The 14,399-nt window shown below is 42.7% G+C and overlaps 1 protein-coding gene across 1 annotated transcript in view; it reads left to right on the top strand.

The window, feature by feature from the left end:
- SUSD1 (sushi domain containing 1) overlaps positions 1–14,102 on the top strand; it is a 108,341-nt gene extending 94,239 nt beyond the window's left edge. The window contains exons 11-13 of the mRNA XM_011941763.1: positions 3,054–3,093; positions 12,929–13,022; positions 13,396–14,102. Coding sequence (XP_011797153.1) covers positions 3,054–3,093; positions 12,929–13,022; position 13,396 — 135 coding nt within the window. The 3' untranslated portion in view covers positions 13,397–14,102. The remainder of the gene's footprint in view (positions 1–3,053; positions 3,094–12,928; positions 13,023–13,395) is intronic.
- Positions 14,103–14,399: the final 297 nt, after the last annotated feature.

The following is a 14,399-nucleotide window of genomic DNA, read 5'->3' as shown; positions in this document are numbered from 1 at the left end:
TATCCATGTCCCTGCTAACACTTACTGTTTTCTGTTTTATTTTCTTATAATAGGCATCCTATTATAAGATAGGGTGTGAGGTGACATCTTTTGTTTTGAAAGTGGGGGATGGGGTCTCACTTTGTTTACCAGACTGAAGTGCAGTGGCCCAATCACAGGTCACTGTAACCTTGACCTCCCTGGTGTCAGGTGATCCTCTCACCTCAGCCACCTGAGTAGCTGGGACTACAGGTTCATGCTATCACGCCTGACCAATTTTTCTATTTTTTGTAGAGACAGGATTTTGCCATGTTTCTCAGGCTGGTCTTGAACTCCTGGGTTCAAGCGATCCACCTGCCTTGGCTTCCCAAAATGCTGGGATTATAGGCATGAGCCTCCCAGCATGAGATGGCATCTTCTTGTGGTTTTGGTTTGCATTTCCCTAATGACTAGTGGTGTTGACCACCTTTTCATGGGCTAATCAGCCATTTGTGTATCTTCTTTAGAGAAATGTCTATTTAAGTCCTTTGCTCATTTTTGAACTGGGTTGTTTTTGTTTTTGTTAAATTTTAAGAGTTCTCCATACATTCTGGATATTACTGTAATCCCTTGTGAAATACGCGATTTGCAAATATTTTCATCCATTCCGTGGGTTGCACTTTTACTATCAATAGTGCCCTTAGATGCATAAAAGTTTGAAATTTTGATGATGTTCAGTCTGTCTATTTTTTCTTTTGTTGCTTATGTCTTATCATATCCAAGAAGTCATTGAGAAATCTGGTTTCAGGAAGCTTTTCCTCTATGTTGTCTTCTAAGAGTTTTATAATTTGAGGTCTTATATTTAGGTTTTTGATCCATTTTGAGTTTATGTTTTATATGGTGTTAGGTAAGGGTCCAAATTCATTCTTTTATATGTAGATATCCAGTTTTCCTAGTACCATTTGTTGAAAAAACTTTTTTTTTTTGAGACGGTGACAAAGTGAGACACTTGGAGTGCAGTGGTGCAATCATGGCTCACTGCATCCTCGACCTCCTGGGCTCAGGTGATCCTCCTGCCTAAGCCTCCCAAGTAGCTGGGACTACAGTTGTGCAGCACCACGCCTGGCTAATATTTAACAATTTCTTGTAGAGATGGGGTCTCCCTATGTTGCCCAGGCTGGTCTCAAACTCCTGGGCTTAATCGCTTCTCCTACCTCAGCCTCCCAAAGTACTGGGATTACAGCTGTGAGCCAGTGTGGCTAGCCTGAAAAGACTGTCTTTTCCCCATTGAATGGTCTTGGCACTGTTGTTAACAATAATTTGACATAATGCAAGGGTTTATTTCTAGGTTCTTTATGCTGTTCCATTGGACTATATGTCTATCTTTATGTTACTACCACACTGTTTTGTTTACTGTAGCTTTGTAGTAAATTTTGGAATTGGGGGTGTGAGTCTTCCAATGCCCCCATTTTGTTTTTCCCTTTGTGCATCTGTCCTAGTAAATAGCATCGCCATGCCTCCTGTTGCTAAGACAGAAACCTGTGAATAGTTCTTGTCTCTTCCTTCTTTCCTACCTTCTTATCCAGATCATCAGCAAATCATGTTAATTCTACTACCTTAATTCTGTTTAAAATCATTCTTTCCTCTCCTTCATCTACACTGCTCAGACTTAGTCATCTCTTGCCTGAACATCACTTTTCTACCATATCTTTCTGTTTCTTATTCTACTCATCTCCTTGTTCCATACCACTGCCAGCATGAGTTTTATAAAATGCAAGTATGACCAAAGCATTTCAGTTTAATAAGCTCCCTTCTTCACCTGGCCCCTGCCAGTTTCTCTCCTTTGATATACTCCATTCCCCCAAATTGCCTTGCTATTTAAAGTGCCTTCCATTCTCTAGTGTCTTGAAATATGTCCTTCACTGGTTATTCTTGCACATTACCTTCCATTTCTAATATCTGCACTTATGGCTATTTTAAGCTTTTCTCAGAATTTTTTTTTTTTTTTTTTGAGACGAAGTCTCACTCTGTTGCCCAGGCTGGAGTGCAATGGTGTGGTCTCGGCTCACTATACCTCTGCCTCCTGGGTTCAAGTGATTCTCCTGCCTCAGCCTCCCAAGTAGCTGGGAGTACAGGTGCCCACCACCACACCTAGCTAATTTTTGTATTTTTAGTAGGAATGGAATTTTACCATGTTGGCCAGGCTGGTCTTGAACTCCTGACCTCAGGTGATCTGCCCATCTCAGCCTCCCAAAGTGCTGGGATTACAGTTGTGAGCCACTGCACCCAGCAGCTTTTCTCAGAATTTTGAAGCTTAAAAATAATAATAATAATAATAATAAAAAAATCCAAACCAGAATGCCCAAGGCTGTCATTTGAAAGAGAATCTCCTAAAGATATTGGAAGGATCCTTCTCTAACCCTCACCATTCAGCTTCCTCTGGGGAATACTTTCAAGTCTTATACAGAGCAAGTCCCCAGCATTTGTAACAGGTAAATAAGCATATCATAATGACAGGGGGAAGAGGTGTTCATTCTGCTGAATCTATAGGTTTCTTCTATTATGGATGAGCTTTCATATATGTTCCTGTTGCTTTCTTCCTGGTTCATGGACACATTTTGGGTAACTGATGTTGCCAAGTGACATCTAGATAGGTGAAGTATTATATACTGGGACTTCTCATAGCTTTGCCTGTAACATGCATCACTACTTCTTGCTGAACCTTCGGAACATGTGACCTCAGAATCCTTTTCAGCATAGTTCTCCCGGCAGTCCATGCCAGTTGCTGAGAGCTGGCCAGGGGAATGATCCTTTTTGTCACTCCTGTTGTTGGCCTGTCGTGTGTACTTTCTGAGACCTATTGGAAACCTACAGAAGTGATCTGTAGGGTCACTTATGTCCACGCAACCCACGCCGGTCCCTTGAACACTTAGTGATATCACAAGATATTAGAGCTAGATTGGACTTTAAATGTCTAGTTCAAATTAAGAGATTGAAAAAGCTGAAACTCAGAAGGCTTCAGCCTCCAAACTATGTTATTTAAACTAACACTGTGTGCCACCTAGTTAAATGCATTGCTATGTTTTCCTTTATAGGTGAGAAGACACTCCTGTGCAGTTTGGGCTCAGGTGAAAGGTAAAATTATTTTCTGCCTATGAATGCTGTTCTTATTTCTTTTTTGCAGCATCAAGTTCATATTGATGAGATCTGTTTATAAAATTGTCACTGGTGACCAGAAGCCAATTCATACTACTTTAAGCAAAAAGCTTCATAGCTGAAAAAAAATGGGAGGAGGGTGAGTGGATGGGAGCTTATAGAATTAGACAAAGAGCTACCCCACCAAGGCTCCAGGAAGTGGGACTGGGGACGCAACGCCGTGTGTGGGACTTCTCTTTCTGTCTTTCTCTTGTTTCAGTTCTCTGTTTCTAAGCGTGACTTAGCTTCATTTTCTTCTGCTATAAGACATGTGAGAGGGAGGGATGGCAAGCTCCCCCAGCTTACCAATTTCACTGGGAAAACATAGCTTTTCAATTCAGGGAAAGATTCTTTCCTCCTAGTTTAAGTGATTGTTGGATGAATCACTGTTAATAGGAGATGGGCTAGGATGATTGGCCTCCGTTGGGTTTTATGTCTACTCGTGGCTGGTTGGAGGCAGAGCAGTGTGAACAATAGGTCCACTAGGTTTGCACTGAAAGGGAGACAAAATCCCTGTCAAGAAATGGGGCATATGAAAAGATGCCGAAAAGCCAATACAAGAGCTACAACAGTCCACTACCATTCGGCTGTGTAGCTTGTGCACATACACATATAATATTAAGAAAAACTGTAATCCCAGCACTTTGGGAGGCCGAGGCAGGTGAATCACCTGAGGTCGGGAGTTCGAGACCAGCCTGACCAACATGGAGAAACCCTGTCTCTACTAAAAATACAAAATCAGCTAGGCATGGTGGCACATGCCTGTAATCTCAGCTGCTCGGGAGGCTGAGGCAGGAGAATCGCTTGAACCCGGGAGGCAAAGGTTGCGGTGAGCTGAGATCGCGCCATTGCACTCCAGCCTGGGCACCAAGAGCAAAACTCCATCTCAACAACAACAACAACAACAACAAAATAAGAAAAACATCTTCCCTTAACAAAATGGAAGTATCCTATGTATGATCCCACATGGAACCCTAGTGGAAGACAACTCAAAGCTGGGTCTGTTACTGCGTCCAGCTTCAAGACCAGGAATCCTGGGGATAGCATCTTCCTCTTGATCAAGTCCAGATGTGTTTCTTGTGCTCTATTAAGTAATCTATGGCTAAATGGCAAATTTAACCAATCTCAAACCATAGTACATAATATGAGAGGGAAAACTGAATAGCACAATAAATACTCTCATTTAGAAAGAAGGAAAAGATAAAGCAATGTACAGTGGTCAGGGGGCCCTGTAGCAATGATCACCTCTTGCTGGACAGGACAAGCAAGCATCCCCTGCCCTGGCAGCAGAATGGGTCACTTGGGTGGTCAGTTTGGGTCTGCCTGATGGGAACTCTTGTCCATTTCCTCCAAAGTCTTTCCTTAGAGATGCAGTGGGAACATCTCTACTGAGTGCTGTACAGCTTAAACCTTCTTTGTCTTGGAAGAGTTATCCAGGCGGGGAAATTGCCTTAGGGTTTGAGCAATCACTGGTCTTTGTTTTCCAGGCTTGGGATTTCCCTGGCAGTACAGTACATTTCTTTAAAACCAACAGGCAGCCAGCCAGTGGATTTGATTCCCAGGAATTCCATTAGTTTGTAGCTAATAGCAGAAATCTTGTTGAGTTTATGACCTTGGAATCTGGACCTTTTCCCTGTGGTTTGTGGGTCCTAGCAACAGGCTGTGAAATTCTGCCCTTAGCCCACAGTATCATTTTAACCCTTTGCCTCCTCTCCCCTGCCTCAAAGCAGCATAAAACAACCAACTGGCATGGTGAGGAAATGCCGGTATAAACTTACTTCCCTAAGGATTCCGGTGGACAGCACTTTCTAATGGGGAATTTTTTATCCTGGCAGTAGAGAATACTGTGCAGGAAATATTTGGGAGGGGCCTGGGGAATTAGGCTTCTTCCATTTGTCTGCTTCTCTCCTGATCTTATTTTCATCTTTTAACCTCTGCTGAAACCAACTGCAACAAGGGTAGAGTTTTCAGCAGGGTGCAAGGCAAGTTGCCTGACTGTCAGCCATCTTGGATTGCTGATGACCAGGCAGTGAGGGCCTCTCTTGGCAAAGATGGGTACTGTCCTGTTTCTGTGTGCAGATGGGCCAAGCTCCCTTTACTTGTAGGACTTTAATGAAGGCCACGAGAAACAGCCACACATTCCAACAGTCATAAGTGTCTTTTTTTGCCAGTCCATCCCCTGAAGCTCTAGGATTGGGCATGGCATTCTCACAAGGAAAAGAGATGGTTTCATCAGAATAAATTAGGATGACAAAGCTTCCAGACACAGAAATAATAGCTTCCAGAGTCCACTCTATTCAGCAGATGTTTGCTATGATTGGAAAACATTCAAACTGGGTAGAAGAAATCGCCAAAGAGCTGGCTGCAGTCATTCTGCTATGATTAAATTAACAGGGAGGATTTTGCTTTGAAAATATCTAAGTGGCTTTGGCAGTGCCCTGGTCTCCCCTCAGCTTAAGAACCAATATTGAAGGAGAGTTTGAGCCTTTGAAATTAAACCACTGGAAATCTCTGGAAGATAATAGGAAAAACACTGTTCTGTGGAAATTCTGAAGGCAGTTCTAGCACATATTTATCTATGTATAACATTTACCTGTGTTGTGCACCCATCTTGGGCAATCTACTTTTTCAAAAAAGTTTGGAGACTGCCATTTCAGAAAGTAATTTGCAGAGAACTGAGATCTAAATTAGTCCTGAAATGGTGCCAGTTCACTTGCGCCAAGCCTCACCCCCATTCTGGCCTTTGCCCAGTGACAAATTATGCTATTTACCTTTTGCATATTGCCCCCAGAAGAGCTTTGTAAAGATTACCAGGAAACCAGCAGTTGGTCTGATGGAAGATGCAGAGGGCTGGGCTTATTTGCCTGAGCTCCTGCTACTAATCCCCCAAGTGTCTTTGAAATGATATTTAACTTGGCCAGTTCTCAATCGTCCTCTATCTGGGATCTCTGAGATCCTTTCCAGCCACAGAGTACTGTGAGTCTGTGATTTCTTGAGTCACAAAGCAAGGTCGTTTGATATATGTGAGGTGATAATAAGCTGTAATCAGGGAACATTCTCCAGTCGTAAGCACGAAACCTGTGAGTTATTCGTGACTACTCCCTTTTCTCTTTCAGCCCACATTTAGCACCTTGGGCATGCCTCTCTGATTTTCATTTCTTTGTTCACTCCCTGAGCATAGGCCTTCCTACCTGTAGTGGGATGATGGGCAAATCCTCCTTCCTCATCTCCCATCACAAGAGTTCGGAATTTCCCTCTTCATTCCAGCCTACACACCACCAGCTGACTCGTTTCTAAACTGCAGAACTAATTTTGTTTCCTCTGCTTCCATGGTCCTCCATTGTTTTTCAGTTTGGCTTCCAAGTCCTCTGTTTGACACACACATACCCTTCTAATTGCATCTTTTATTCTTCTCCATTCAAACCAACGTTCCAGCTGTTTTCTGGCTATCGCCCACACGTTCTCCTCTTAATATCCTTGCTCATATAATTACTTGATGACTTCCATCTGGATTTCCCAATCACCTACCTGTGAATCACCTGCTCTTCAAGATTAAAATCAAATGCCCTTTCCTCCCTGAAGCTTTTAACATTTTTTCAACAGGGCAGAATCTGCCCCTCTTCAGCTATTCTGCTATATTTTAGAGCAATGGGTGTGTACTTGTTTTGTCTTCTACTACTAGATTTTACACCCTTGATGGGCATTTGAAGAGCAGGAACAGAGCCTTGCATGCATTAGGTGTTCAATCAGAATGCATTGAATTGGGCTGAATGATTTCTGAGGAACCAGCAGTTAGTTTTATGGAAAATGAAGCATAGTAGGTGCAATACTTATCAAATAAGCCAGAGAAGACTTACATCAAGATATAAACCTAGCGTGTATGTATACATATGTATTTGCTATATATGTACATATATGTGTCTGTGTATATATATGTACATATATACATGCACACAATCATTTTAAACCTTTATAGTTGTGATGGGAAGAATTCTAATATGGTTCCCAAATTCCTGGTCTTTGGTATCCATCTACCTTCTCTCAGTTATTCATTCAAAGACTGTTCTAGGTATTGCTGGGAAGGGATTTTGAAGATGTAATTAAACTCCCAAATAGGGAGATTATCCAGATAGGCCTGACCTGATCACAGGAGCCCTTTAAATCTGGATCTAGAGGTCAGAGATAGGGGAAGTTGGAGCTTCAAAGAATGAGAGGGATTTGACATAGGGAAATTCTCCTGCCAGCTTGAAGATGGAGGGGTCCACTTGGCAAGGAGTGTAGCTTAACAGAAGGAGCTGAGCAAGGCCTGGCTGCAGCTGGTAAGAAAACGGGGGCCCTAGTCCTACAACTGCAAGTGTCTTAGTCTGTTTTGTGTTGCTATAACAGAATACTGGAGGCTGGGTAACTTATTAAGAAAAGAGGTTTATTCAGCTCATGAGTCTGTAGGCTGGGAAGTTCAAGAGCATAGTGCTGCATCTGGCCTGCTTCTGGTGAGGGCTGCATGCTCATCAGAACAATGGCAGAGAAGTGGAAAAGCCAGCAGGTATATACAAAGAGATCACATGATGACACAGGAAGCAAGAAAGAGTCTAGGAAGACTCTATTTTTTTAAAAAATTGAAATGGAGTCTTGCTCTGTTGCCTAGGCTGGAGTGCAGTGGCGCAATCTCAGCTCACTGCAAGCTCCACCTCTCAGGTTCATGCCATTCTCCTTCCTCAGCCTCCTGAGTAGCTGGGACTACAGGCGCCCACCACCATGCCCGGCTAATTTTTTGTATTTTTAGTAGAGACGGGGTTTTACCGTGTTAGCCAGGATGGTCTCGCTCTCCTGATCTCATGATCTGCCTGCCTCGGCCTCCCAAAGTGCTGGGATTACAGGCATGAGCCACTGTGCCTGGCTGACTCAATTTTATAACAACCAGCTCCCTGGTAATACAGTCCCTCCAGAGCAAGAACTCACTCACTCTGAGAGAGGGCATTAATCTATTCATGAGGGCTCCAATCCCATGACCCAAACAGCTCCCACTAGGCCCCACCTCCTGACACCACCACATTGAGGATTAAATTTCAAGTGAGTTTCAGAGGATATAAACTCAAACCATAGCAACAAGGAACTGAATTTAGCCAATAACCTGAATGAACTTGGAAGCAGACTCTTCTCCAGAGCCTTCAGAAGGAAGTGCACTCCACCGAGACCTTGATTCTAGCCTCATAAGGTCCTAATATGGTTTGGCTCTATGTCCCCACCCAAATCTCATGTTGAACTGTAATCCCCATGTATTGAAGGAGAGGCCTGGTGGGAGATGACTGAATCATGGGGATGGATTACCCCCTTGCTCTTCTCATGGTAGAGTTCTCATGAGATCTGGTTGTTTGAATGTGTGTAACACTTCCCCCTTCACTCTCTCTCTCTCCTGCTCTGGCCATGTGAAGACTGTGCCTTCTTCCCCTTCACCTTCTGCCATGATTGTACATTTCTTGGGGCCTCCCTAGCCTTGCCTCCTGTACACCCTGTGGAACTGTGAGTCAATTAAACCTCTTTTCTTTTAAATTACCCAGTCTCAGGTAGCTCTTTATAGCAGTGTGAGAAGGGACTAATACAGGCCCTGAGCAGAGAACCAGCCACAATGTGCTTGAACTTACCACCCACAGAATTCTGAGCTAATAAATGGGTTAAAGCTACCTAAGTTTATGGTCATTTGTTAAGCTGCAATAAAAATGGAATATAACAGTTACTAATTTATCAAGCATTATTGATCTCTAAATTAGTTTTCCACTTTGATTTCCTTTGCCATCTTTTGCTCTGAATGGAATTCAAGTGAGAAGAACCTAGAATAGCAAAGATAAATTTAACACGGTAAATAGAAGTCACTGTGCTAATTATTATTATTATTATTATTTACCATTTGGAGAACAGAATTGGTGCTTTCAGGAAGTGAACATGCCCTTGTATATTCATGAAAAAATGTTCACACCCATGAGGAGGCCTCAAGCTGTCACAAAGTCTGAGAGTAGAAATAGGACCTTTCTAACTTCCTCTTCAGCATGTGATATTTCTATCAGGGAGGGGGTTAAAGATAAGTCCGGAAAGGCCCCATCCCTCCTCCTGAATGCTAGCTCTCTTGAGGCAGCCACCATAAAGAGAATGGTGAAGTTTAGTCCTAATGGGTTTACTTTCTCCAAGATTGAGTAACTGATCTGCTATATAACACATAATTCATTCACTTGGGTTTGTAAAAATATATTCTACAAGTGATTCAGAAGAAAAATAAACATGGTTCTCTGGCATGAGACCATGGAAAGGTAGGATAACCAAAGGATGGTGAGGCTATAAAAAATACAATTCAAATTTGCCAGTTGTAAATTTTCTTAGTAAGGAATTAATGAGGAAATCTCTAAAGAAGCTTGTGTGGCAACACTTGTGAGCACTCTTGATTAGATTGACTCAGATTTTCAGAGTATATATGCAAAGTAGACAAAAAGACATATAACCAGGAACTGGTCTACCAGCAAGAATCATTCCTGGAGCCAAACCCAAATTGTGCTATGCAGAAGAAATAAAGATTGTTTTCCAATACTGTGTCTAGAGTAAGGAATAGTTGCACCCAGGTGGATCCTGCTGGTGGATGGTCAAGAGAAAGTCAGCTTCCTTAACTCCTCCTTAGCTTCTGTCCTCTTGGTTTGTGAGGGGATGGTTAGAAGAAAGAAAAGAGCTCACTGCCCCACATAGGTTCAAGTCTTCCAACACGGATGAAGCATATTCTGGCAGGTTCATACAATTTTCACATGAGATGGATAAGCCATTGCAAATGATCTTTGATAAGTCTTGAAGAAAATGGAGAGATGTAAGAGGACTAGAGATGAGCAAAGAACAAGGAATTTTGCACAAAGGAAGAGCCACCAGAAGTGTAGATGATGGTAACTTGAAGTCAAGGCAAGGCAAGGTTTTCAAGTGATGGCTTGTGTATCCCTGGTAGAAAAAACAGCAGTTCCCAGGAGTCAGGAGCTTTAAGAGCAGATTAGGTCAGATTGCTTTCCATTTCTTCTTGCACAGAGTCAGTAATTGGTCAGGGAAATATGGCGCGCATAATGTATTTTGGCTTCAACAAACAATAATGTCCTTGTGGACAATGTGGGAACATGAGGGCTGTATGTGAGCTTAGAAACAAGCTGAATCACTATGCACAGTTGATATCAACTCATTAACAATTATTAATGAGACGAAATCAAACCCAAGAATATGCACGATATGGATCTTTGTCCACAGTCGTCTTCAGTTCAACATATTCATCAATCAGTGATTAAAATATATAGAGGGTAAAAGTATAGAGGAAAAAATACACAGAAAAAAATTGATGACGGATGTTGGAAGGAATACTGGGTAGATTGGATGAAATACCAGTGCAGGAAAGTACCAGCTCCCCTGTCCATCTCCAGAATTGTATTTTCTCTTAAAAACAAAACAAAACAAATCTAGTTAATTAGTCCACCAAGATGGCATTTTAAAAAATGTTTCTGAGTGATGCACAAAGATGGCATCTTAATGCCTTAATTTGCATTTTTATTACTTGTAAGAGAGCATTTGATCAAAGTTTTATTGATCATCTGTAATCATGTTTTACATGTGATTTACCTTTTCATAGAATTTGTTCATTTTGCTATTGAGGTATGTCTTTATTAATCTGTAACACTCTCTATATGTTAACTTCTTGCCCATTATTCTAGATATTTTACCCAGTTTGCCATTTGCCTTCTAATCTTGCTTCTGGTAGTTTTTGGTATAAGAAGTGCAAGCTTTTCAAAATGGTTAAATCTCTCATTCTCTTAAGGTTTCTGTGTTAACAAATAGGCTTAGAAATCTCTTACCCCCTTTAATATTAGGTAAATATTCACTAACATTTCCTAATCCTTTTAGGTTTCAATTTAAGTCTGTAATCCATCCGGATTTTATTTTGGTATATGGTATAAGCTCTAGTGATCAAAATTATTTGATTCTAAATGGTTAGCCAATTTTCTCAGCACTGGTTATGAATAATTTATCATTTCCCCAATGATCTGAAACAGTATCAAGGCCGGGCGCGGTGGCTCAAGCCTGTAATCCCAGCACTTTGGGAGGCCGAGACGGGCGGATCACGAGGTCAGGAGATCGAGACCATCCTGGGTAACACGGTGAAACCCCGTCTCTACTAAAAAAATACAAAAAACTAGCCAGGCGACGTGGCGGGCGCCTGTAGTCCCAGCTACTCGGGAGGCTGAGGCAGGAGAACGGCGTGAACCTCGGAGGCAGAGCTTGCAGTGAGCTGAGATCCGGCCACTGCACTCCAGCTTGGGTGATAGCGAGACTCCGTCTCAAAAAAAAAAAAAAAAGAAAAAAAAGAAACAGTATCAAAACAACAAAAACAACAATAATTAACAATAGCTAACATTTGCTTATTGCTTATTCTGTGCCAGGCACTGTTTCAACCTGTACTAACTCACTGATTTCTCGCACTACCTAGAGGTGGGTAGTATTGCTATCATTCCCATATTATTACAGCATCCCTCAGTGTGGGGACTGAGGCACAGAATGGATGAATAACTTGCACAAAGTCACACAGGCAGTGGTGGTGTTCAGATAAAGACTTGGACATCTGACTCCAGTATTCAATCTTTGAAAGCATTTGATATACTTGGATTTGGTTCTAGGTTATTTTGTTCCAATGTATTCATTCCTATTCTAATACTGCATTGTTTCACTATCTTGCAATTCAAGTCACTCTCCTAACATTTTTTTCTTTACTAATTCTTCACTTAATCACTGTTTCTCTTTCCATTTTATAATCTAGCTTCTTGGCTGGGCGTGGTGGCTCATGCCTATAATTCTAGCACTTTGGGAGGCCAAGGCGGGCAGATCACCTGAGGTCAAGAGTTCGAGACCAGCCTGGCCAACATGGTGAAGCCGTGTCTCTAATAAAATACAAAACTAGCCAGGCGTGGTGGAGTACACCTTGTAGTCCCAGCTACTAGGGAGACTGGGGCAGGAGAATCACTTGAATCTGGGAGGTGGAGGTTGCAGTGAGCCAAGATCACGCCACTGCTCTCCAGTCTGGGTGACAGAGCAAGACTCTGTCTCAAAAAATAATGTGCAACTCAACTGTGAGTGTTTTTTAGTTTACAATTGGGGATCTCCCTGGAGTTGGCATGTGATGGTCCCCAAATAGAAAGTATGCCTTTCAAAGTACTTTCACATCAATTTTCTTATTTTATCCTCTCAGTAAACCTGCTGAGCAGAGCAGGGAGGTATGATCCTTGTTGAGGTATAGAGAAAATGACAGGTGACTCAACAAAGGATATTCCTTTGCTATATCTGACCATCAGGGCTATCACTTTTGGAACCCAAATTCAAATAATATCATAATGACTTGCCCCTCCATGCAAAAGAAAACGGCCCATAAAAATCTATCACATGTAATTGACTTGCGAAAGGACCAACAAAAAATGTAACATGTTGCGTAGTATTTGTATGCTCAACAAGATCAGCTTTTTCTTCCTTGTAACTTTAACATGGTCTGGCTTTACACTTCCTTTGCAGAAATACCCTGTAACTGTAATTTCCTGAGGCTGCATCTCCACAGGGCCAACTCAGGGGACACACAGGCACGCTGGGCATTCTTGAGATTCTTTGTTAAATGGGGCCAAGCTCTGGGTTAAAATGGATTGAGCACAGTGGGGTGTGTGCCTCCTGGGAGGCGGTGATGCCCTGCACTCTGGGCTAAGCATGTGGTTTTGTCCCACAGATTCGTCACTCACACTGCTGCAGATGGCGGGTGTTGGACTGGGCTCCATGGCTGTTGTGGTCATTCTTACATTCCTCTCCTTCTCAGCGGTGTGGTATGTGGGGCTGTCATTTTTGAGAAATGAGTGGAATGGAGGGGAGGATGGGTCAGAGTCATGAAGAACAGCTGGGGATAAGCGGAGTCAAAGGGAGTGTGGGTGGAGATTGTCCTTGGCTCAGCAGAGCACACTCAGCAGTGAAAGGCATGACTAACCCTGTACCTCCAAGTAGCATGGGGGATGCTTTCCCAGGAAAAGAGCAGGACCAGTGATGGCTGCCCTAGCCACACACAGAGTGGTGGCTGAGCTTCCATGCTGCTCCCCCTTGCCTCCTCCCATGGGTGTGCGTGTGAACTGTACATAGAGACGCACGGTGGAAAACCAAAGTGTGTTCATATTTGTCTCTTTTCTTTTCCTCCTTCATGTCTAGATGGCAGATGGACATCTGAGTGGGGAGGATGCACTGCTGCTGGGGCAGGTGTTCTGGCAGCTTCTCAGGTGCCCACACAGAGGCCCCGTCTGACTTCCATCCAGGGAGCATGTGGGCCTGCAACTTTCTCCATTCCCAGCTGGGCCCCCTTCCTGGATTCAAGATGGCGGCTATCCCTGTGGAGTCCCCCAAAAGGAGACAACTCAGGACTTCTGAGTCTTCCCTGCTACAGGACCAGTTCTGTGCAATGAACTTGAGACTCCTGATGTACAGTGTGATATTGACCAAAGGCTACAGATCTGTGAATCTTGGCTGGGACTTCCTCTGAGTGATGCTTGAGGGTCAGCTCCTCCAGACATTGACTGCAAGAGAATCTCTGCAACCTCCTATCTAAGCATCTCTGTTAATTCATTCAGAATCCATTTTTTACAATATGCAGTGAGATAGGCTTAAGTTTGGGCTAGAGTTTGACTTTATGAAGGAGGTCATTGGAAAAGAGAAAAATGATGTAGGCAAACGTTTCAAGCACTTTAGAAACAGTACTTTTCCTACAATTAGTTGATATACTAATGAGAAACTATACTAGCCTGGCCATGCCAATAAGTTTCCTGCTGTGTCTGTTAGGCAGCATTGCTTTGATACAATTCTTATTGTCCTATATATTCAAAAGTAATGTCTACATTCCAGTAAAAATATCCTGTAATTAAGATTGTTCTTCCCTTGGTTAATTTTTTGTTACTAAGCATCTTCTAAAAATGCTCTTTGCTCCCTGTTAGAAACTGAGATTTGGCCTACTCTGAATACGCTGAGTTGACAGATGGAGTCTATTAGATTTTACTTTTAAATCCTGAATTGACATTCTTCCTTTTTTTTTTTTTGAGATGGGCTCTCACTCTGTTGCCTAGGCTGGAGTGAAGTGGCACGATCTTGGCTCACTGCAACCTCTGCCTCTCAGGTTCAAGTGATTCTCCTGCCTCAGCCTCCCAAGTAGCTGGGATTAAAGG

Source organism: Colobus angolensis, unplaced genomic scaffold (assembly GCF_000951035.1).
Source record: "Colobus angolensis palliatus isolate OR3802 unplaced genomic scaffold, Cang.pa_1.0 Scaffold103, whole genome shotgun sequence".
Classification (NCBI taxonomy): Eukaryota; Metazoa; Chordata; class Mammalia; order Primates; family Cercopithecidae; genus Colobus; species Colobus angolensis.
The sequence above is the reverse complement of the archived record's forward strand: the minus strand, read 5'-3'. Positions and strand labels throughout refer to the sequence as shown.